The following is a 24,906-nucleotide window of genomic DNA, read 5'->3' as shown; positions in this document are numbered from 1 at the left end:
AATGACTGCTTTAAAGTCTATTGAATAATTCCAACATCTGTGTTATCTCGGCAGTGGTGTCTTGATTATTAAAAGATGATCCTGGCCAGGCGCAGTGGCTCACACCTGTAATCCCAGCACTTTGGGGAGGCTGAGGCAGGCAGATCACTTGAATCCAGGAGTTCAAGACCAGCCTGGGCAACATGGCAAAACCTTGTCTCTACAAAAAATATACAAAATTAGCCAGGTGTGGTGTCACGTGCCTGTAGTCCCAGTTACTCACGAGGCTGAGATGGGAGGATCGCTTGAGCCTGGGAGGCAGATGTTGCAGTGAGCTGAGATGCGCCACTGCACTTCAGCCTGGGGGACAGAGCAAGACCCTATCTCAAAAACAAAAAACAGGCCGGGCGCGGCAGCTCATGCCTGTAATCCTAGCACTTTGGGAGGCCAAGACGGGTGGATCTCTTGAGGTCAGGAGTTCAAAACCAGCCTGGCCAACATAGTGAAACCCTGTCTCTACTAAAAATACAAACAAGTTAGCCAGGCATGGTGACGGGCGCCTGTAATCCCAGTTGCTTGGGAAGCTGAGGCAGGAGAATCACTTGAACCTGGGTGGCAGAGGTTGCAGTGAGCTGAGATCACACCACTGCACTCCAGCCTGGGCAACAGAGCAAGACTCCATCTCAAACAAAACAAAACAAAACAAAACAAAAACAAACAAACAAAACAGACACACAAAAAAAGACGATCCTATCTGAACCTATTCTGATTCAGAGGAAATTTTTTTTTTTTAAAGATGATTCTAGTTCTTCTTAAGCCAATTAATTTTGAACTGCATTCTAGACATTTTCAATATTGTGTTAAGAAACTCTGAATTTTCTCTCAACCCTTGGGAGAATGTTGACGTTTTTATCTTAGTAAGCAATTTATGCAGTTGGATTCCACACACAAGTTCCAGCCAGCCTTCTGTGAGTTGTGGTTCCAAAGTCAGCTGTTTTCAAAGCCTTTGAAGTGCTTTTTGGATCCATCCTGCCTGTGCACCATCCAGTGGCCAGTTAGGGAACTGCATGGTGGTCTATCCCAGAGATGAGTTCTCCAAGTCTACGTAAGCTACTCAGCGTCAGATCTGGGTACCCACAACATGACGAGAAGTCTGGGAGTTCATTAACACCTTAAAGGGTCACCTTCCTGAGCTCCTCCTCTCTGCAATCCCCCCAGTACTTTCTAGTTTCCTGGGTCTCCCCTTTTCTGGTTCTCTAGCCACACGCTTCCCACAACTGCATCCATATCTGGGCCAGGTAATGGGGAGTGAGAGAGAATAAAGCATCAGGGGGGTTCACACTTTACCCCTTGGAAACAAAATTCTTCTAATCAGCTTCCCTTTTCTGGGAGTCTCAGGCTCCCATCAGCTGCTGCTCTCATAAGAATGCCTGAGGGCTGGGGTGCAAGAGGACAGAGTAAAAAATAAAACTAGGCCTGGGCGCAGTGGCTCATGTCTGTAATCCCAGCACTCTGGGAGGCCAAGGCAGGTGGATCACCTGAGGTCAGGAGTTCGAGACCAGCCTGGCCAACATGGTGAAACCCCATTTCTACTAAAAATATAAAAATGAGCCGGGGGTGGTGGTGCACGCCTGTAGTCCCAGCTACTCAGGAGGCTGAGGCAGGAGAATCACTTGAACCCAGGAGGCGGAGGTTGCAGTAAGCCAAGATTGCGCCACTGCACTTCAGCCTGGGTGACAGAGTGAGACTCTGTCTCAAAATAAAATATAAATATAAATAAATAAATAAAACTAAAAAATGGGGTTTCTTCATTCTAAGTGTTAGAGACCCATTCGCCAAGTCAGAAGTACAGAGCTTCTCCTGGTGCTCTCTGTCCACATTAAGACCTATTCCTGCGTTTGGGTCTGCCTGAGTTCAGGCTGAGAAATATTGGAAGGGAAAAAAAAATTGGTAAACTCAGTACCAATTCAGTGGTACTTCAAATTCTGGTCTTCTTCCCCAACTCACCTGCCACTGTTTACTTTCCAGAATCTCAAATAGCTGCTCCATGCTTTCTGTTCAGGTTTTATATCTGCATTCATTGGGTGACACCGGGTAGAATGTGCTTATTCCGTCTAACCTGGGACCGGGACCTGTTCACTTCTGTAAGCTCGTTCAAACCCATTTTGCAAAGGCATAAGGGATAATGAAAGTGAAGTTTTTTCTTATTATTTTAGAATTTGCCTGTAGGCCGGCAGCCACTTACTTCCACTGACCACCAAGACCTATCCTTGCTGCAATCTACAATGTTTTGAGACTTTTGGAGTACCCCAGACTTCTCAGAGGTGAGGAGAGAAAATGTCACTGTCCTGGATCTGCCTTCTTCTGGGATTCTTGCTTTAAAATCTAAGAGCTGACTTGAAATTCCAGAAGGCCGCCCAAGACATTCCAGGCTATACAAACGCAAACACAACAGGCCATGTACTCATGGGTGCTCACATGACAGTGTTTCATCCAGGACACTGAAACCTACAAGCCTATCCTCCCTGCAGCTATCTTTCCAACAATCAGCAGCACCCTGAGTCCAACCAGGACATTAACTTTCTGCTCAACCTCATTTCCAACAACGACGTCAATCCCTACAGCCTATGTACACAGTGTTATGTCGGAAAGAGTTACCGAGTCTGTTGTAAAGCATCCCCACGTATTTTCAGCCCTGAGCCTCTGACACCTGCTCAAATTACAAAGCATCACTTTTACTTTTTAAATGGTCATTTTTGGGCAGGAGGTAGGTCCCAACTGGAGACAGGGTGGCAGCCTGACCGCTGAAGCTTCGAGTCCAGCTGAGATGCCCCAGGGGTGTCCAAGAGAGAGAACACAGTCATGGGTTCTTAGTTTCTGTTTCTGATTGGGCCAGTAAAGCCCCTTCCTCATCCCTCTTTTCCGCTTCTAGATACAGAAAACAAAAACCATAGCTTCAGACTGCTAAAAGCCTCAACAAAGCAGAACAACAAAAAACTAAGGCGGGTTGGACAAGCTTGCCCTCGAGGGTGACAGTGGACAGGGAAGGGCCTTCCAGGCACTCTAACATTTAGAGGATGGGGAAGATGAGGCACCTAGCAAAGGAAACCGAAAAGGTGGGCGAACGGGCAGCCTGGAAGCCGAGGCAAGAAAGTCACTCAAGGAGCCGGGGTAATGCTGCTGATGGCCAAGGAAGACGAGGGCTGAGAACAGACGCTTGCATCTGGTGGCCGGCGGCTGACAGTCACTTGAAACAGGTGACTTCAGAGATAAGAATTGCTTATCACCGCAATTCTTCACAACATTGATCACAACTATAATTATATGTAGAGTTATTTGTTTAAATCTGTCTTTTCCTTGACCCATGGTAAATTCCAACGAAGGCAAGGGCCACAGAAGTCTTGCCCTTCACTGTAATCTCAGGATGGATCTACTCAGAGGCTCAAATCTGTGAAACAAACAAAAGGGCCATGGAATCCAAGAAAGAAGGTTCCCCTTTACTCACAAAGCAAAGGACTGCACTTCCGAGGCAGTGTCACCATCCATGCTGCCCTGGCCAGAGTCCAGCTCATACAAAGCCAGCAACCAGAGGCCTGAAGGCAGCTCTCTCCAAATACATGCTCCCATCTTTATCCACAAGAACTTCTCCGGTTCACCAGCAGTTACTGAAATTTGCCTGGCCGGTGGGCTTTGGGCCCTTTATTTAACCTGCTGTGGCAAAGATGGCTATTTTCCTTCCAATAGCTAACATTCTCTTCCTGCATACCAATAGTTCTTAAATTTTGGCATGCATTAGAATGACCTGTAGCTTCTGTTAAAACAAAACTTGTTGGGCCCCAGCCCCAGAACTTGGTTTGATGTGTCTGGAGTAAGGCCCGAGAACATGCATTTCTAGCAAATGCCCGGGTGATGCTGATGTGACTACTCCGGGGACCGCAACTGGACAGCCACTGTTGTATTGTTATTCTCCTACCCGTGGTCATTTTTGTTTCCCCTGTTAAGAAAATCGCTCTCAAACTACCATCGAGGTTAACAAAAAATATGACTTAATTTTCAAAATGTTTATGCAATTTGAAAAGATAACTAAAAGTTAACATTTCAATATTTCCCCAAAATAGTAATATATAAGGCCCAAGCCAAAAGAATGCAGCCCAGTTAGAATAAAATCTGTTGTACTGGGCAAATGTCCTGGGCAAACCACATATGGGATCAACACCACAAATCGGACCTATTGATTAAAAGTCAAGACATCCATTCCTTGACTAATAACGCTGGGCGACTCACTGTGTTCAACCCTGGGCAAAAATACACCACATGCGCATTATCCCTTAGTGTAGAACAATTAAGCAAGTAGATGTCATAATGCCTGTTTAGCAGATGAGGAAACTGAGAAGTAGTCATTGGCTCAATAGAGACAAAAAGTGGTGAAGCCAGAAACCAAACCCAAGCCTGCAAGTCCAAAGCTCCTGGCCAGTGTGCACACCTGACCCCAGCTCAGCCACAGGCTCCTTAAGGCAGGTCCAAAGCTCCTGGCCAGTGTGAACACCTGACCCCAGCTCAGCCACAGGCTCCTTGAGGCAGGTCCAAAGCTCCTGGCCAGTGTGAACACCTGACCCCAGCTCAGCCACAGGCTCCTTGAGGCAGGTCCAAAGCTCCTGGCCAGTGTGCACACCTGACACCAGCTCAACCACAGGCTCCTTGAAGCAGGTCCAAAGCTCCTGGCCAGTGTGAACACCTGACCCCCAGCTCAGCCACAGGCTCCTTGAGGCAGGTCCAAAGCTCCTGGCCAGTGTGAACACCTGACCCCAGTTCAACCACAGGCTCCTTGAGGCAGGTCCAAAGCTCCTGGCCAGTGTGCACACCTGACCCCAGCTCAACCACAGGCTCCTTGAGGCAGGTCCAAAGCTCCTGGCCAGTGTGCACACCTGACCCCAGCTCAACCACAGGCTCCTTGAGGCAGGTCCAAAGCTCCTGGCCAGTGTGCACACCTGACCCCAGCTCAACCACAGGCTCCTTGAGGCAGGTCCAAAGCTCCTGGCCAGTGTGCACACCTGACCCCAGCTCAACCACGGGCTCCTTGAGGCAGGTCCAAAGCTCCTGGCCAGTGTGCATACCTGACCCCAGCTCAGCCACGGGCTCCTTGAGGCAGGTCCAAAGCTCCTGGCCAGTGTGAACACCTGACCCCAGCTCAACCACAGGCTCCTTGAAGCAGGTCCAAAGCTCCTGGCCAGTGTGCACACCTGACCCCAGCTCAGCCACAGGCTCCTTGAGGTAGGTCAACCCAACTGCTCTTGGGCTCCCAGTGCACAGCACAAGACCTGGCCTCAACATGGCTCAGTACTTGTTGGCCAAGCAGATGAAGAACGCACTGAAAAGCTCAGGCTCATTCTCTTGCACTGTGTTCCGTTGTTCCATTTCCTGTTGTTCAAGGTTGACTTGTCATAAGAAAGAAACAACGGTAACAGCAAATACTTTCTATGTTCACTACTATTCTGAGTGCGTGTGTGTATTCACCCGTTTAATCCTCACCACCATGGAGGCAGGTGCTACTGTTCTCCATACTGTAGAGATGAGGAAAATGAGGCTCAGAAAGGTTAAATAACTTGCCCAAAGTCACACAACCAAACCGTAGCAGAGCTGGGATACAAACCCTGGTAGTCTAACTCCAAAGTCCAAGTTCTTATGTCACCACGTGATGTTGCTCTCTCAAGTAATAAGAAAACTTCCAGAGAAGGAAAAGGAATTTCCTCAACACTTTCTCTAGGCTTCGGCCCTGACTGGAGTTATTGTCACCATCCTGATCACAAGTCTAGGCTGTCACGGCCCCAGCACCTGCCTCTCTCAAGTGCAGGCTGTGTGAGCCGATGCCTATGACAGCAGCCAGCCCCAGCCAGCAGCGCAGAGGCCTCCCCACAGTGCTGAGTCCCTGACCCTGAGCCCCTCCCAGGCTTCACCAAGTCCCTTGGGTTGGGAGATGAGCGATGAGAGGGCCAGAGACAAGCAAGCAGGTCCCGGGCAGGATTGAATGACTCGCGCAGGTAAGTTACATTCTTTATTATTGATGACGGAAGCAGATGGTCCTCCTCTTGGCAATATTGTGTTACCGCATAATGAACTGGCCTAGTCATTTCAGTTCACAGAAAAAAAATATCCTCTAAGGTCAAGAACATAATCCATGCTCCCCTCAAAAAAAAAAACAGGGTCGGGCCAGGCATGGTGGCTCATGCCTGTAATCCCAGCACTTTGGGAGGCCGAGGCAGGTGGATCACAAGGTCAGGAGATTGAGACCATCCTGGCTAACATGTTGAAACCCCGTCTCTACTAAAAATACAAGAAGTTAGCCAGGCGCGGTGGTGGGCACCTGTAGTCCCAGCCACTGGGGAGGCTGAGGCAGGAGAATGACATGAACCCGGGAGGCGGAGCGTGCAGTGAGCCAAGATCGCACCACTGCACTCCAGCCTGGGCGACAGAGTGAGACTCCGTCTCAAAAAAAAGAAAAAAAAACAGGGTCTTAAAAAGACAAACAAATTCAAACATTATGTAAGTGATATTAAGTGCCATGGGAAGATCTATTTCTTTTTAATGTAATTGTTGCTTTTTTAAAGTGATTTCTTTAAAAACTTTATAGCAGCTTGGTTATTTAATTTCCTAAGAAATTTATAGCTAAGCTTTGCATACAAACTCATCATACTTTAATTGTATGCTATTTTAATAAGCCTACACAATAAGTGATTCAAATTCAAAATGTAACAATCAACAAAAATGAATTCCAACACTGATTTACTTAGTGAGTCCCCTGGGTCCAGATGATTACAGCAGAGAATGGCAGACAACACTCAAACCAAATTTAACCTGCCGACGCGTGAAGAATGTGGCATGTGGAAACCCACTTTGTTGCCCAGAAGCCTCAACACTGCGCTCCCGCCTCACCCCCAACAAACCACTCCCTACACCTAACAGGTCACCCAGCAAGTCAATCCCATCCATTTAGCACTTAAAGGGGCATCCTCTGTAACCCCACGACGCAGCACTGGGCCAGACCCCACTTTCTCTTGCCTGGGCTGGTCCAAGAGCCATATTCTTGCCAGGGTGATGCCATCACTCCTTACCTAAGTAAAACACTCAGAGGCTCTGCAAAGCCTTGGGGTTGGAGGCAGGCTACCGGGTGCAGCGCACAGGCCCCATGGCCAGCCTCCTCCGAGCAGTCAGCCTCCTCCCGGCGGTCAGCCTCCTCCCGGCGGGCAGCCTCCTCCGGGCGGGCAGCCTCCTCCCGGCGGGCAGCCTCCTCCGAGCAGTCAGCCTCCTCCCGGCGGGCAGCCTCCTCCCGGCAGTCAGCCTCCTCCGAGCGGTCAGCCTCCTCCGAGCGGTCAGCCTCCTCCCGGCGGTCAGCCTCCTCCCGGCGGGCAGCCTCCTCCGAGCAGCCAGCCTCCTCCGGGCGGTCAGCCTCCTCCCGGCGGTCAGCCTCCTCCGAGCGGTCAGCCTCTTCCCGGCGGTCAGCCTCCTCCCGGCAGTCAGCCTCCTCCCGGCGGTCAGCCTCCTGGGCTCAGCTGCACATTGTCCTTAGCTCATGCTGTCCCCACTACCTGCCTGGCCCTGCCTGCAAAAGGGGTCCTGGCACCCCACTGTCTGGGACCAGTTTCCAGCTGTGCTACTTACTAGCAATGTGACCCTGCACATCAAGTCACACAGCCTCTGTGTCTCAGTGCTGCTTTGGTAAACTGAGTTTAATAATACTATCTTCTTCACAAGGTTGTTGCGAGTTTTAAAGGAACTAGAAACACGAGTGCTGAGTCCGTTAGAACTAGCACACAGTAATCACTCAGTACATGATCCCCATAGCAATTAATTTCCTGTCACACCTTTAACCTCAGTTGTCTGTGCCACCCCACTCCTCCTGCGCCTGCCCTGGAATCATTTCCATGGGGACACTGTTGGGCACGGGTACTGTGTCCCTTCCAACTCCGGTGCCAAGCATGAGGCCTGGCGCTTAGTGGAGCCTCAAGAGTGTCTACTGAGCAAATGTCAATGAATATAAAACTGAGGCTGGAGGAGCGAGGGTGCTGGGGGCAATGTCGCGACACTTGGGGCAGACAGCAGACTCTTAGGATGCCGAGCCGGCTGAGACTCACAGCCTAAGAGAAGCTGCAGGCAGCGACGGTCACAGCTACCTGGGCCGTGGACTTGCTGTGTCCGTGCACAAGCAAGCCTCCAGCAGTGGCATCTCTCCCACCGTAAGGAGCAAGGCAGCCCAGTGGTGAGGACATGCAGGCCTGGCATGAACCCCATCCCCACCCCAAAAGTAGGCAGCCTCAGGGTGAGCAAGGGAGAGGCATCCCAGCAGAGCCGGGGAAGGTCGGCCCTCGCCTTCCTGTCCCAGAGTAGCACAGGAAGGATGTGAGCTCCAAGAAACCCACGGGAGAAAGCTTTAATATCAAACAATACAAACTGGATGATAAACACATTTGCAACTATTACTAAAACTGATTAAATACAGTTATAAACATCTAGAGCCCAGCTCTGTCTAAATACCATTATAAACATCTAAAGCCGACCTCTGTCAAATGGACTTTCCTATGTGCATGTTACAAGCTGTAAGAAATGAAGGTTAAATTCATCCACATTGTGAATACAGACTTAAATCTGAGGAACGTGGTATGCAGATAATACAAAGCGATTTCCAGTTTCAGACTCAATATGGTCATTTTTGCAAGGTTCATGAATATATGCTAAACACATCCAACAGCCTATTTCTGTGATTTTGTATCTTGTGTACCTTCTGTATTCTCTTTGAATCCTTCTGGGCATTCTCTCGGAGTGGCGCTTTCCCAAATAACTTCCATCCCAAGTCATTGTGTTTGTCAAGCCTTGCACTTTGTTTTCTAGCAAGCAAGTTCCTATAGGAAGAAAATAACAAGGTTAGGGCATTTCTGGGTAATTCAAGAAACACCAGAACAGCAGAACCACTCTAATAAAAACAAGTCAACTTTCCTCTGAGAACCACGTACTTTAATTCTTCAGACTTGATTTTCATACAGACACAGAATTACGCGGCAGGAGAAAGACCTTAAGCCAGAAATAAACTTTTTGTTGGCCAGGCGCAGTGGCTCACACCTGTAATCCCAGCACTTTGGGAGGCCGAGGTGGGCAGATCACGAGGTCAGGAGATCGAGACCATCCTGGTTAACATGGTGAAACCCCGTCTCTACTAAAAATACAAAAAATTAGCCCAGCATGGTGGCAGGCACCTGTAGTCCCAGCTACTCGGGAGGCTGAGGCAGGAGAATGACATGAACCTGGGAGGCGGAGCTTGCAGTGAGCCGAGATCGTGCCACTGCACTCCAGCCTAGGCGACAGAGCAAGACTCCGTCTCAAAATCAACCACACAAACAAAAAACCTTTTTGTTATTCAACTAATTCTATAATTTAGAGTAAGAAAATGTGTTATGTCATAACAAAGGGTATCAGAAAAAGTAAGCTTTGAAGTCAGACTAAACTGAATTGAAACTCTGGCTCAACCATTCATTAGCCACATGACACTGGACCAGTATATTAACCTCTCTGAGCCTCAGTTTCCTACATTTAACAAGGGCACACTGCCCCATGTTCTACAAGGTTGTTATACAAATTAAAATTTCAAGTACACAATTAGTGTTAAAGAGTAACAGCTGCTTTAGTACGTAACCCCTAGCTTAAGTTATGTACAAGGTAAATCTGTATTACCTATTTATAATGAGTATTCACATATCATAAAAAGAAAGTTACTCATGAGATGATCACAAGGTCTTCTCTCCAAAGAACATGTAAACAAAAGTTCCAAATAACACAAATAAATCCCAACTAGTAGTATTAACACAAAATAAAATTTTGGAATGCACTGTATCAATGCATTCATCAAAAACAAATGGCTTCCAGGACTTACTAGAAAGTACAAGATGAGCCTGCAGCATCTTGCTGGACTAGAAAGAAAGTTCTCAAAGAAATACTGGGACGTGTCTAAAAGAAACAGTAGCCAGCCTGAATAGGCTCCCACTGACTCAATCTGGAACAATGTACTCATCCAAATAATGAGAACAATGGATTATAGCTCACTGAATAAAAGTGAAATCCACTAGTCCATATAGGTACAAATAAACAAACATAGAAATTAATGGAGGAGGAGGAAAGCTCTTGGGAAGTCACCTAGTAAGGAGAGACCAATGGAGCTAGGAAATGATCAACAGATGCTTACACCAGTGGGGAAAGCTCAATGAGGAATGGATTTTTACACAGTTTGAAAGTGTCTCCTACAAATTCCTTATTAATTACATGAAGCAAAATAGTTAATCTTATGCCGGAGAAACCTGAGGGACACACCTCAGCCAAGTGATCAAAGCTAACATCACCAGCGAGGAGTGGTGGCTCACACCTATAATCTCAGCACTTTGGGAGGCCAAGAGTTTGAGACCCACCTGAGCAAGGTAGTGAGACTCTGTCTCTACACATAATCTTTTTAAATTAGCCAGGTACGGTGGCATGTATCAGCAGCCCTAGCTACTGGGGAGGCTAAGGCGATATCATTGGAACCCAGGAGTTCAAGGTTACAAGTGAGCTATGATTACACCACCAGTCTGAGTGACAGAGCAAGACACTTGTCTCTATTTTTTAAAAAGCCAGGACAGATGGCACAGGACATCTGATCTGATGCACGGGGAACAACACACCAAGTCAATGGCGCTGATGCCCAAGAATGCATGACCTGAATCCAATCATGAAGAGAAGCAGACACACCCAGACTGAGACAATCTATACAATAATGGACCTATAAGCTCTCAAAATGTCAATGTCATGAAAACAAAGAAAGGCTGAGGAACTGTTTCAGATTAAAAGGACATGAAAGAGGGCCAGGTGCAGTGGCTCATGCCTGTAATCCCAGCTACTCGGGAGGCTGAGGCAGGAGAATCGCTTGAACCCAGGAGGCGGAGGTTGTAGTGAGCCAAGATTACACTATTGCACTCCAGCCTGGGGGCGACAGAGTGAGACTCTATCGCAAAAAAAAAAAAGATTATTGGGACAATTGATGAAGTATGGTTACAGACTGTGGATTTGACAACAACATTGGATTAATGCTAAGTGACCTCATTTTGACAACTGTTCTGTGGTTACATAAGGGAATGCCCTTGTTCTTAGGAAATATGCTGATATATTTAAGGGTAAACAGACATGGTATCTCAAACTTACTCTTCTAATGGCACAGGAAAAAATATGCATATATACTATCACACGTAAAGAGAAGTAGAACAAATGGAGCCAAATGCACACAGTTGGTAAATCTGGTAAAGAATATATTGGAGTTCCGGGGGTTTTCTGCAGTTTTTTAGTAAATTTGAAATTTTATCAAAATAAAGTTACAGAAACTTTCAAAAAAATAAAACAAATAGTTTCACTGTTTCCTTCCTTTTCTGTTGTGGTTATAATCATTTCGGAAATAGTTTCATAGCCCAAGGTAATTTCTATTTATAAGAAATGGACTTTCACTATGATCGTGCCACTGCACTCCAGCCTGGGCGACAGAGCAAGACCTTGTTTCAAAAAAAGAAAGAAAAAGAAAATGAACTTTGAATTGTCTGAGATTCAATCCATTTAACATCTAAGATTTCGCCATCAGTGAAGGACTTAGGCAATTAAACCAGGTTAAAACTTCAGGCAGTGGAAGACACTAAGAACCTGGCATCCAGAACTTGGGTTCACTAAGGGTATACATTTTGCTGAAGAGGCGTTGTCTGTCTCTGGGAAACTGCAGTCAGGAAGGGGAAGGCACCAGGATCCGGGACAGGCCTCTCTACTCTGGAGGGACAGGAGCTGCAGAGGGTGTAAGGAATGGACGGGAGAATTGCACAGAAGCCGCGGAGTGTGGGGATGTGCAGAAAGGAGAAGTCTGGGTGAGTGGCTCCCAGATTCGTGGTCTGGAAGGTTGAGCACAAGCTGGAGTGTTATTCACTGAAACAGGCTGGCAGGAGGACGACTAAGAGGAACAGAAACCTTGGTTTTTCAGGTCTCGGCTAACACTATATTAGTCTGTACAAAGGTAGTGCAGATAAAAATTCATGTCAAAAATCAAAGTTGTGGCTGGGCACGGTGGCTCACACCTGTAATCCCAGTACTTTGGGAGGCCGAGGTGGGTGGATTGCCTGAGCCCAGGAGTTCGAGACCACATGGGCAACATGGCGAAACCTGTCTCTATTAAAAATACAAAAATTAGCCAGGCGTGGTGGCGCACGCCTGTAATCCCAGCTACTCAGGAGGCTGAGGCACAAAGAATCGCTTGAACCTGGGAGACGGAGGTTGCAGTGAGCCGAGATCACACCACTGCACTCCAAGCCTGGGTGACACAGTGAGACTCAGTCTCAAACAAAATCAAAGCTGCATGATTATTTTTAACATAAGAGCTTAGGCTCATATGATAGGCCATGACTTTTGAAAAGCTCATAAGAAGCATGTTGATATATTTTTTTGTGGGTAAGAGGCTGAAGTGCGACCCCAAAACAAGTCACTACAAGTGAAAAGGGGCTGTAGCCTGGGGTCTGGGCTGAAAGGACATCCTCCTTTCTGGTGGGGTGAGCCATCAGGAGTCCTGGCGTAGCTGTGGCCGGGCCCGGGAGGCCAAGGGGGAGCCAAGGAGCTGCACCTACTTGTCACATGACCAAACATCACTCTCAGGTCACGTGCAGTGAGAGAACACAGCTGGGCAGGAGCGAGCCTGGGCACTGCAGAGCCCATCTGCTCTGTCCCTTCAACATCTGTGCTGTCTGCCCGACAGGGAGCCCACACTGGTGCTGCTGCTCCGGAGTCCAGCAGTCCCTCAGCTGCTGCTTCATGGGCTGTGTGGCCCGGTGAGTCAGCCCACCCTTTGGCCTTCAGATGCTGAGCACACAATGGCCATAGCCACCATCTCTGACACTCACAGGAGACAGAACAGAGGGGCTGCTGGCTCCAAGCTTCCTCTTTTCACTATTTCAAATGCACCTGTCCCACCCTCCACACTGGAAGTCCTCGCACTTGCCCTCGGGGCATTCTGCAGAGCCCTCCCGGACCAGCTGCCGGGCCTGGGCTCCCCTGCTTCTGTTTCCAGGGCACAGGGCATTCCCTCCATTCTGTACCTATGTGATGGACTCCATACCCTCTCCTCTCCACATGCCTTCACCTTCGGTGGGGTCTCCCAGAGGGCAGGGTAGAGTCACCTCTGCATCCCCAGGATCTACCCAGCATGCAGTAGGTTCTACACACGTCTGCTGGCAAATGGAGCAGCCACCGTGTGTGTGTGTGTGCAGGGGAGGCAAGTATAGGGCGATGAGGAGGCAGGACTGACATGCAAGGCACAGGGGTCAGGTAAGGGGAGTGCAACCCAGACGAATCAAGGCCCGAGACTGAGAACTCAACAGAGGTAACCTCTCAGCAGGAAGCAGTCCCTCTGAAAAGAAGGGGTAATGGGCAGTGGGGGGCTGGGAGAGAGCAGGCAAGGAGTGGCAGACCACCACAACCTCCCTGGAGCGGGCTGAGAGCTGGGGGGTGGCCAGTAGGAGGTGAGGGCCATTTACCAACCCTGCCCCAGAGAATGCTGGACTCCTTTTGTTTTGCATCCCCAATAAAGGGCCCTTCAGTGGGAAGAAGAAACTCCTTTGTCCTATGGAGAAAAAGCACTCACTCTACTAGCAGCATTAAGGACAAGCAGCTGTTGGCCTCCAAGCTGTCTCAGCTGCTGTGCAGACACAGAGCACTCATTAACCCTGGTGAGACTCACCTGCAGCTGCCGCAACCCCACCATCAAGGGCACGGCAAGTAAACAATCGATATCTGTAGGTGCCCTGCCTCCAACCCACACATGGTCAGTGCCACCCGCACTGTCGCAGCGGGGTTCCCTGAGAGCCCAGGACTCTAGCTCATGAGTCCTGCCCCACTACCCCGATATGCACACATGCCAGCGCATGGCTGTGGTGCCTCTCCCGCCACCATCCATACCTGCACAGCGCCTAGGTGCTGGCATATCTCACCTCCTACCTAGCCCCTTCGTCCAGGTGCCCACTCAGATCCCTCCTTCTGCAGCAGGTGGGAGAGGAGACCTGACAACGACCGCAAAGATGAGAGGAGAACCATTTCTTCTTTCTAAAAGGCTGATGTCTCGTGTCAAAAGCCCCATCGATCAGCCTTGGCTCAGACACACCTCTGCAGTCAGGAGGCCAGAGCGAGACGCTTTCTCAACAGCCCTCGGCCGCATTCATTCAGACACTGAACAACAGAAACAGGAGTCGTATGTGCTCTAAACCCTCCGGTCTTCCAGGTTAACACCAGGACTCCCCACTGTCCAGCCTCCTTGTCCTCCTGCCTTTTTTCGGCTGCATACACCCTGCAGACAGATGCCAGTCGCGCCCCAGGTGTGCCTGCCTTGCCCCTCCTTCAGGCACCCCGCAGGTACAGCTCCACACCAAGCCCCAGACCCCAGCAACGCTCTCTACCAGGGCCATCTTCTGTAAGCACAAGTGGACCACGCCAGCCCTGCCACAAATCCCGCCAAGGACTTGCACCTGTTTTTGTGGCAATGGCGTCATGGCTCCAATCACCTACCTCAGGCCTACCACACAGGCTGCTCCCTTTGCCCATTAAGTGCCCCCGAGAGGAGACTCAGGATTAAATGAGGGGGTTCAGCCTGGCCATGCACACACAGCCCCACCACCAGTCTCAGCTCCTCGTGGACTGGGCACTGCAGAGAAATTCTTCCTTACTCAACTCCTCAGCAGGGCCAGCTCAGCTCCCCCATGGCACAGAGAGATTTGGGGGGTCACAGTTGACAAGAATGGGGAGTGCCCATCAAAGGGTGCCCTGAAAGGTGCTGGCCCCGTCAGGATTTGTCCACAAAGGCTGCTCAGTGTCATTTTAAAGCCATATGGCAGAGCCCGGGAAACACACTGGGGGCCGTCAGGGATCAGGCCACACCCGGCCATGTGAAGAGCCTGCCTGTAAGCCAGAGAGAGGCAGAAGCACTTTAGCACAGGGAAAAGGGCCCAGTGCTTCCCTGGGTCGTTTCTCCAATGACTTGCAAAGTAATGGGGAAAAGACAGGGGACACCAACAAAGTAATGTTAAGAATAATGGCGTGTCCATTTTTCTGTGAAGGCAGAGCTCCCAGGTCCAGTGTCGAGTGCCAGACCCCAGGACACGGTGTCCTGATAATTAGGAGCGAGGTCCACGGCTCACACATTTAACTGGGACAAAAGGACCTTCAGAAGCCCCATTCCCAACAAGAGTAGTCAGGTACGCGTTGGACACCGATTCTGGCCTCTCTCGGCCTCCTCCGCACTGTTACCAGGGTCTTTCACAGGCCTGTGCAGTGCACCCGATTAGGCTGGAAGGGCAACATCTGAAGAGACGCAGCGGGGGCTGAAAACAGCAAACCGCCTGGAGGCTCCAACACCCCTCACCTTCTGACAACAGGCTGGGGCCTGTGCGGTCCCATACAGGAGCCACTGGACACGCCAAAGGTGCAGCTCATCATGCTGAAAGATGCTGGCTGACATAAAACATATTATTATTTTTTAATGTCAGATAAAGTCTGGAAACAACCCAAGAGTTCCTGATACACTCACAGGCAGCTTTCAGGAGGCCAACAGGCATTTTTTTGAAGGGAAAAAAGCAAGGTACATAATCATACAAGGCATGCCATGTAACACCTGCATCTGCATTTGCCTGTACAGCCACAGACTCTCTGGAAGAACACAAAAACTGCTTATATTCATTGCTTCTGGAGCAGGATATTGGGTAGCAAAAGGCATGGTTGGGGTAGGCCAGGCATGGTTGCTCACATCTGTTATCCCAGCATGTTGGGAGGCAGGGGTGGGCGGATCACTTGAGCTCAGGAGTTTGAGATCAGCCTGGGAAACATGGCAAAACCTTGTCTCTACAAAAAATACAAAAAAAAAAAAAATTGCCAGGCATGGTGATGTGCATCTGTAGTCCCAGCTACTTGGTAGACTAAGGTGGGAAGATCACTTGAGCCCCGGAGGCGGAGGTTGCAGTGAGCTGAGATCGCACCATTGCACTCCAGCCTGGGTGACAGAGCCAGACTCTGTGTCAAAAAAAAAAAAAAAAGGCACAGGGTAGAAAGCCAACTTTTCACCCATATACTGTCTTGTAATTTTTGATTTCTGAGCCATGCAAACGTGTTGCTGATGGAAAAAAGTTCATAAAAAATTTAAAAGCCACTGCAAAACTAGGCATTTCTGCCATTAGAAAATGAAATGCTTTGTACCACTCCCACCTCATCCTTCAAATCAGTAAGACTTCATCACACCCCAAAAAAGTACAGGATTTTTCTGCACTCCTAGCAACACAACTTGGCAAGATCGGGCCACTCCTGTTGCATTAGGTAGGAAGTGACAGCAAGCAAAAGGCCAAAGAAGAAATGCAAGTATTCAGTGATGCACTGCTGGTACCAAAAAAACAAGGCCTTTGGAAGAGACATAAAAATGTTTATTCCACAGTCTAAGTACAATCATCATGCCTACTATGCCTCAAAAATGGATCCTGAGAGGGTTCCAGAGAAGGGGCTGCATGGAGCGCTGAGCCTGTGATCCCCCCTTGTTCCCACTCACTCAGCAGCTCTGCACGAACCCCTGCCCACACTGTGCTTCCCAGAGGCGGGGGCCCTGCTGGAAACAGCAGCAGCCGGCTGTGAGCCTGCAGGAGGACCACAGCCTTCACACCAGCCCGGGGGAAGGCCCAGCAGAGACCAAGGGCTTCAGAGAAGCAGGCAGAGCTGTGTCTGCCCTTGACTTTATCTCTTGGCAGGCACTGCTTCTGAGCCTCATTTCTACCTCTCAGGATTAAATATGATAAAAAGAAAGCCAGGAAAGCACCCAGCACCTGCTGCAGGGCCTGGCACCCTGCATATTCCATTCAGTGACACACACTCTTAAGTGAGCACCTATTGTCTCCAAGGCCCAAACTATAAAACAAACAGGTGAGTTAATAATGCTACCATCCTCAAGAAGCTGACCAATAAACTGGCCAATGAGACAGGGGTAGGGACACCTTGAGAACCAAGAGGAGTGTCCGGCTTTCGAGGGTGAGAGAAAGAAGATTGAAGAGTGAGAGCATTCCAGGGAAGGGCATTAAGAAGACTGTTCAAGCCAGGCCCAGTGGCTCACACCTATAATCCCAGCACTTTGGTAGGCCAAGGTGGGTGGATCGCTTGAGGCCAGAAGTTTGAGAATAGCCTGGGCAACATAGTAAGACCTCATGTCTACAAAACATTTAAAATAAAAATAAGCCAGGCGTGGTAGTGCACACCTATGGTCTCAGTTACTTGGGAGGTTGAAGTGGGGGGAATCGCTTGAGCCCAGGAGTTAGAAGCTGCCACAAGCTGAGTGAGCCCCTGCACTCCAGCCTGGGTGACACAGCGAGACCCTGTCTCAAAAAATAAATAAAGCATAAAAAGATTGTTCAGTAATATCTGTGTGTGTGTGTGTGTGTGTGTGTGTGTAGGTGGGGATCACCTGTATCACCCTTACCCTATCACCCACCTCCCTAGACTCACTGAAGCAGGATGCTCAAGGGACATAACCCCCTCGACCCCCAGTATGAAGCAGGTGAGGCTGTTGGAAAGGTGGCTGGCCAGGCAACTGCAGACTCCGGCTCTAACTGTGGGCTGGCCACCTGGAGCAGTCATCTGGACAGCGACTTGACTCACGCCTGACCCACACCTGGCGCTGTGTTCAGCTGCTAAGTGGGACACAGAGCACAGTAGGCAGTGCCATCGCTGGGGAGCTGAGAACCTGGGAGCAGGATGAGCCTGGCCCAGGCTAAAGGGCTGAGTTATATTTCTAGGCAGCACTGTGGGCTTAACATCGTCAAGAGGGTTGGGATATCCCAACAAGGGGATGATAAAAACAGCCCATAAACAAAAAAGCCAGCACTCCTTTTTTATTTATTTTTATTTATTTATTTTTTTTTTCCTGAGAGTCTCACTCTGTCACCCAGGCTGGAGTACAGTGGTGTGAACACAGCTCACTGCAGCCTCAACCTCTCGGGCTCAAGCAGTCCTCCCACCTCAGCCTCTGAAGCAGCTGGGACTACAGACTTATCCCACTACACTCGGCTAATTTTTGTAGAGACAGGGTCTCACCATGTGGCCCAGGCCGGTCTCGAACTCCTGGGCTCAAGCCATCCTCCCACCTTGGCCTTCTCCCTCTAACTTTCTAAGATAAAACCTAAAAGACACATTCTCTTCCCAGGAATATAGCAAGAAGTGCCCAATCACCAGCCCAAATTCCTCTCCTGGCAAGACCAGAGGAGACCAGTAGGCAAAAGCAAGAGGCGAGCGCTATATGGGTAAAGGAGAGGAAGTGTGCCCACGGCTTCAGAACACAGAAACAAAACACCTTTACAGAGCAAGGAGACGCCGTACCATGCCAGCAACTTTCACCTCCATCTGTCCAAGTATTTCTTTACCTAAATATTTACTTGTTCAAATGTATGTTGACTCTAAGTCAGACACTGTTCCAGGCATGCAGCGCCTGCTCCCATGGAATTTACTGTAAACATCACCCACTGCTTCAACGTGAGATTGGTGACAGTGTTCCAAGGAAAATAGCCTAGACGTTAGGTCAGTTCTCAAGGTCAGCCATCTGGGACTCAAACTCAGGCCCTTCCAGGCCTCCCCAGGCAAGTACCGGTGGACCCATGGAGTCTAGTTTCCCAGTGCAGGCTACAAGTTTCTCCAGTTTCCTCCCAGTACAAATGAAGAACAGCTGGCTGGCGCCACCCTCAAGAGGAGCACACAGCAAGCGATGTGGCTCCCAGCACGGTGCAACCATGCTCCTGCTCCACTCCCAGACTTTTCCTAAGAAAGGCAAGGCTGTGGGGTGTGGTGGAGGAGATACCAAATCAATGGTAAAAAGGCAAAGACAACCAAGTAGCCGGAAGCAGCCTACTGGCTGTCCATCCCACTCCCGGGGCCACCTTTGTTCGCTTCTAGCAAATGAAGCGGTGAGGAACCGCGGCTCTCTTGGTGAGAAGGCCCCCACACCTGAGCCTGGCCACAGACCCAGTGCTCCTTCCCCGCACAGGCAGCTCAGGCACCTGTCTGCATCTAGAAAGCCACAAGGTGGGAGGTAACCCCGTGTCACCTGCATTGGCTGAGAAGTGAGGCACAAGAGGCTTTGAGGAGACCAAGCAGCGGCTATGCCAGCCTTGCCCTTCCACAGAGAAGCAGCCCCGGGCAAGCAACCCCGGTCCCTGGGCCTCCTTTCATCTGCAATTAGAGATCATGCCGACTTCCTCCTAGGGCCAGGCGAGAGTGAAGGGGGACCGGGCGTGTCAGTCATCCCACACACTCTAGGCGCTCAATGGCAGGTCTGTGTAGGCGCGTGCGCAGGAGCCATCAGCGGGGATGGCGTGTTGGGAGCCTGTGTTTTCTGTCTACGCCGTGTTCTTCAGTTTGATTTGTTCAACATTTTAAACAGAAAAACCTGGGTTTCCAGCTTCTCTTGGAATAGAAGATGTGGCCACAGCGAGCCAGAGCTGCTCAGGAGCCTCTGGCCAGGGGTGGTCTGTCCTGCACAATCCCCTCCACTCCGCCACACTCCAGCACACCTGCTACTTCAGCACTTGCATCGTCTGTTCGCAGGCGCAGATCTAGGTTTGGAGGGCCTTGGAGCTTACACAGTTTGGGGAATTCTCTCCAAGAAAAAAACTATTATGAAAACAAAGTACAAGTCGGGCGGCTATGATCTGTCTCCTTCAGCAGAATGTAAAGCTCATGGAAGTGGGTACCACCTCTTCTAATTACCGCTCTGTCTCTAGTGCCTACGACAGTTCCTGGCACTGAGTAAAACACTCAGATTATTGAATGAAAGCTTTTTTCAATTATTTTTTATAAAGATTACATGAGAATTATTATTGCACTTAACCAAGAGGAAGGTAGGAGGCTGGGGAGACGGGCCCAGACTCGTCCACCTAAACAACACAGAGCTGCGACTCGGACTTACGTGTCCGAGGCTGCTACCTGTCCCTGAAGGCAGAGGACAGCTGGAGAGGCAGGACGCAATCCTCCCTGACCTGGTGGAGCAGGTTCCACAAGCCACGGACACTCATCAGGGCTTTCTCAAAGCCTCTCAAGTCTTAAGAAATAAACCCAAAGTCCCCTCCCTCAAGATACCATACACTTCAACGCCTGTTTGCACTTCAGCAGTTACTCAGGGCTTCTTGCTCTTTCCCTCCTTTGTCTCATTAACAGAAACTGCCGGCAACTTCCGATTCCAAAGCAATCAGAAGCCAGCTGAGCCATGCAGCACTCGGCTCCCACGGAGAGTGCCTGGCCCAGGAGGGAATCTTTGCCACCACTTTCTGAAGCATAGTTACCCGGTGCAGGGCACTATCAGGTGCCTGCCTAGTGCTGCACCAGGCACTTTACCTATGTTTTACATCCTCCTCCCATGACCCTACAAGAAAGGTATTACAGCCGCCACCGTACGGACAGGACACCGAGGCCCAGCGAGGCTAAGACGCTTCCTCCTGAAGGGACATAGCAATCCTGTTATTCACCAAAGGTAGAGAAGGCAAAACCTAAATGCTTCCTCTAAATCCCACTTCCGAGGTATACTTTCCAGATCTCCACCCCCCAAAAACTGACATTGCCACACACATTCACAGGGGCCTCTGACTCTCCTTTGAAAATGCAAGGGAAAAGGGCCAGCCCTCTGAACTGTCACAGAGACATGAAAAACAACGCAGCCTCCTTCAAAGCAAACCTCCTATGTAAGAAAATCCTACCTCCTCCACAGGAAACATGAAGAAAGAAAGTGAGGTTCTATTACCATGATCAATCACTGCTCAAAATTCCTAGTTCCACACACAATCCAAAGTACCCAAGAGCTGGAAATACTTGGAGCCACTCTTCTTTCAGAAAATGCTACTCAAGTAGCATCTGATGCTAAAAAGTTAATCCCGGCCGGGCACGGCCGCTCACGCCTCTAATCCCAGCACTTTGGGAGGCCAAGGCGGGTGGATCACTTGAGGCCAGGATTTCAAGACCAACCTGGCCAACATGGCAAAACCCCATCTCTGCTAAAGAAAAATACAAAAATTAGCCAGGCGTAGTGGCACATGTTTGTAGTCCCAGCTACTTGGGAGGCTGAGGCAGGAGAATCACATGAACCTGGGAGGCGGAGGCTGCAGTGAGCCAAGATCGTGCCACTGCACTCCAGCCTGGGCGACAGAACCAGACTCCGTCTCAAAAAAAAAGTTAGTCCTTAAAAACAGAATATCCAAGTCAAGGAAGTGCAGTGGGCATGAGATACACATAAGCACAAACACCGGCCCAGGGAGCTCGGGCACTCAGAGATGCTGCCTAGATAGAAAGGATCACCTCCATTTCACACCGGGGGAGACCCACAGAAACACCTCAGCCCAACCAAGGCCGACGGTCACATGCTGTCAAAGCTACACGCAGGAAAGACTCTGCTTCCAGTTAAGTCTCCAGTTCCAACAGCAAGAAAGGCAAGAAAGCAGCCACAAACCTGTCCATGAACAGGAGCGCAGGGGAGATGGCCATCATGTCTACTGTGACCTCGCAGCTCCGAGGGGCCGGCTGCAGAAGCACGGACTCTCCCCGTGCCGCATTCCTGGCACGCCAGAGCCACAGTCCCGGGGAAACTCCATGGGTGCACTCGGAGCCCCGCCCCTCGCGTCTGCCAGATGAAGGCAAGCTGGACTCAGCAGGCCGGCGGAACGGCGGGGGCGGCAGGGCGGGCCTCCCCAGTCACAGGGAGGGAGGAGTGAGCGCAAAGTCTGGGAAGCAAAGCCTGAGTGACGGGTTCTCGGGCCTGGGACACGGCTCCGCACCACATGCCGTGGCAGGGCAGGCTACCAGGCACAAAATCCACCGGGACCTCGGACCTGGAAAAGCGCCAAGCACACAGCACGTCCAGGCTACCTGTCACAAAACCCACCGGGACCTCGGACCTGGAAAAGCGCCAAGCACACAGCGCTTCCTGAGCGTCTGCAGTGTGCCAGGCACTGTGCCTTGTGAAGCAGCGGCCAGGTCTGCCGTTGAGTCACAAGCACAGAACCGTGAAATTAATCCAAATACCTACACTAGAACCATCACTCTGAATTCCCCCTCACTCACTTCAAATGCTGTTGAAGACAAAAATGAAAACCCAGAGCTAACTAACAACCTCATGTCCCCCAAAACTGATCTATTCTTATGGCCGGGCGTGGTGGCTCACACCTGTAATCCCGGCACTTTGGGAGGCCGAGGTGGGTGGAACACGAGGTCAGGAGTTCAAGACCAGCCTGGCCAAGATGGTGAAACCCCGTCTCTACTAAAAATACAAAAATTAGCTGGGCATGGTGGTAGGTGCCTGTAATCCCAGCTACTCGGGAGGCTGAAGCAGAGAACTGCCAGAAGCCAGAAGGCAGAGGGTGCAGTGGGCCAAGATTGCACCATTGTACTCCAGCCTGGGCAACAGAGCGAGACTCTGTCTCAGAAAAAAAAAAAAAAAAAGAAAGAAAAAAATAGTTAGCTAGGCGTGACAGTGGGTGCCTGTAATCCTAGGTACTCGGGAGGCTGAGGCAGGAGAATCACCCAGGAGGCAAAGATTGCAGTGAGCCAAGAACACACCACTGCACTCCAGCCTGGGCGACAGAGTGAGACTCCATCTCAAAAACAAAACAAAAAAAACAACAACAAAAAAAACTGGTCTAAACCACAAGCATGCACTATGGGTTGGTTCCCCTTGGAGCCAACGCCATTCAGTTATGTCACCTAGCCCCTGCAGAATCATCCTCCTCAAGCCCCAGCCAGCATCCTCTAACAGTCAGCTCCATCATCCCTTAAAAAAGAAAACACCTGTCTGTGTGTTTGTATGTATGCAAGGCACCAAAGAAGTCTGCTGAGAGGCACAGGGTGAGAAGCAGAAAAGGGAATTTTACTTTTATTTCATAGATGTCTGCACTGTGTTTTAAAAAACCAAACAAGCACATATTACTTTTGCAATTTAAAAAACCCTGGACAATCAAATACAAGAGCTGGCCTGGCAGAGAGTGGTCCTGAGCACCCAGTCTGTGCCTGGCCCAGGGGACCAGAGGGGATGAAACTGACAAAATCCCTGCCCCAGGGCAGCCAACATTTGATTCGGGGAGGGGGCCAATTAATGAATACGATCAAACCCTGTGGTTCTCAAGTGGGGAATCTGGACCAGCAGCGGCATCGCCTGGGCACTGGCTAGAAACACAAATTTCTTGAGTCCCACCCAGACCTATGGAACCATAAACCCCGGGTGGGATCCAGCAATCTCTGGTTCAACGAGCCCTGCAGTGGCTCCGATGCACACCTGGATCTGAGAACCACTGTTCTGAATGGCCGCATGCACTTAGAAAGGTGATTCCTGCTGTCCTACTTAACACTTCTCATCGGTTCCCACTACCCAGGGAGTTTCAAACCACATCTGGTCTAGCACATCAGCTATGGGTGGGGCCCAGAGCAGTCACTCCACAAAGGGGCATAACCACGACGACAGCCTATCAGCCAAAGCCTTCCCAGCCCTGCCGCCTCATCGCCAGTCTCTTTCCCAAATACAGACCCTGCAGCCTCGTGTTCCCACGCCTCTCCAAATCCTTCCTCAACACTCAACAGTCACATTTTATATATTATACCTCAACAACAACAACAACAAAATTAAGTCAATAATTTAGAAACTCACAAAGAAAACTCCAGGTCAAATGGCCTTACTGGTGAAGTCTTCCAAACATTAAGGAAGAAATACACTCACAGAACAGAACTTTCACTAGCCCTCTCCTCCACCATTCCACCCCCTGGGGAAATGTATTAGATCATTCGACAAATATATTTATTGGCATCATTTAATCATAAGAAACAGACTTATTCAACAAGGACTTTCTGATGTCCCTTTGAGGATCATCTGACAAAGTTTGTGAGGGAGGGGGTGAAGGTGAGTACATGAACACATTTTTTTAAATTCCCTTGTGAAAGTGTTTTCTTACCTTTTTAATTTTTTTGTTGTTAATGAAAATAAGGTCTCACTATGTTGCCCAGGCTGGACTCGAATTCCTGGGCTCAAGCAATCCTCCCCCATCAGCCTCTGGAGTAGCTGGGATTGCAGGCTACCACACCCAGCTATTATTATGTTTCAACTATTATTATGTTTCAATTCATATACAATAAAATGGACTTTTCTGAATACAGTTCTATGAGGGTTTTTTATGTTGTTGTTGTTGTTGTTTATTTTTTTTGAGATGCAGTCTTGCTCTGCCGCCCAGGCTGGAGTGCAATGGTGCCATCCTGGCTCACTGCAACCTCCATCTCTTGGGTTCAAGCGATTCTCCTGCCTCAGCCTCCTGAGTAGCTGGGATTATAGGTGCCTGCCACTACACGCCGCTAATTTCTGTATTTTTAGTAGAGACGGGGTGTTTCACCATGTTGGCCAGGCTGGTCTCAAACTCCAGACCTCAGTTGATCTGCCCGCCTTGGTTTCCCAAAGTGCTGGGATTCCAGGCATGAGCCACTGCGCCCACTCAGTTCTACGAGTTTTAACACACTGGTAGGTTCATGTAATCACCAGAGAAAAATCTTATAGAAACTCTTTGAGAAAACAGAAAGTAGAACTCTCCCAACCCATTTTATAAGGCCAGCATAATTTTGATATCAAAACCAAAAGGAAAATTACAGCCCATACCCTTATAAATATAGACAGTAAAGTCCCAAACAAAATATGCAAATCAAATCAATGATAAATGTAAAGTATAATATATTATGAATAAGTTGGGATTATTCTAAGAATGCGAAGTTAATTTTACATTAGAAAAATACGTTATTTACCATGTAAAGGAGAAAACATAAGTTATCAATAGATGCAGGAAAAAAGCATTTAATAAA

At 49.5% G+C, this 24,906-nt stretch overlaps 1 protein-coding gene across 12 annotated transcripts in view; it reads right to left on the bottom strand.

Moving 5' to 3' along the window:
* TBC1D14 (TBC1 domain family member 14) overlaps positions 1–24,906 on the bottom strand; it is a 122,177-nt gene that overhangs the window by 55,898 nt on the left and 41,373 nt on the right. For 10 of the 12 annotated variants that reach the window (XM_003950284.5, XM_054682745.2, XM_063809350.1 and 7 more), the window contains exon 3: positions 8,753–8,873. In XM_003950284.5, the coding sequence (XP_003950333.1) occupies positions 8,753–8,873 (121 nt within the window). Of the gene's footprint in view, positions 1–8,752; positions 8,874–21,526; positions 21,700–24,014; positions 24,122–24,906 lie in introns of those variants that run through there. The other 2 variants (XM_054682746.1, XM_024356009.3) reach the window with 2 other exon arrangements.

Source organism: Pan troglodytes, chromosome 3 (genome assembly GCF_028858775.2).
Source record: "Pan troglodytes isolate AG18354 chromosome 3, NHGRI_mPanTro3-v2.0_pri, whole genome shotgun sequence".
Lineage (NCBI taxonomy): Eukaryota > Metazoa > Chordata > Mammalia > Primates > Hominidae > Pan > Pan troglodytes.
Note: the sequence above shows the minus strand (reverse complement) of the source record. Positions and strands in the feature narration are given on the sequence as shown.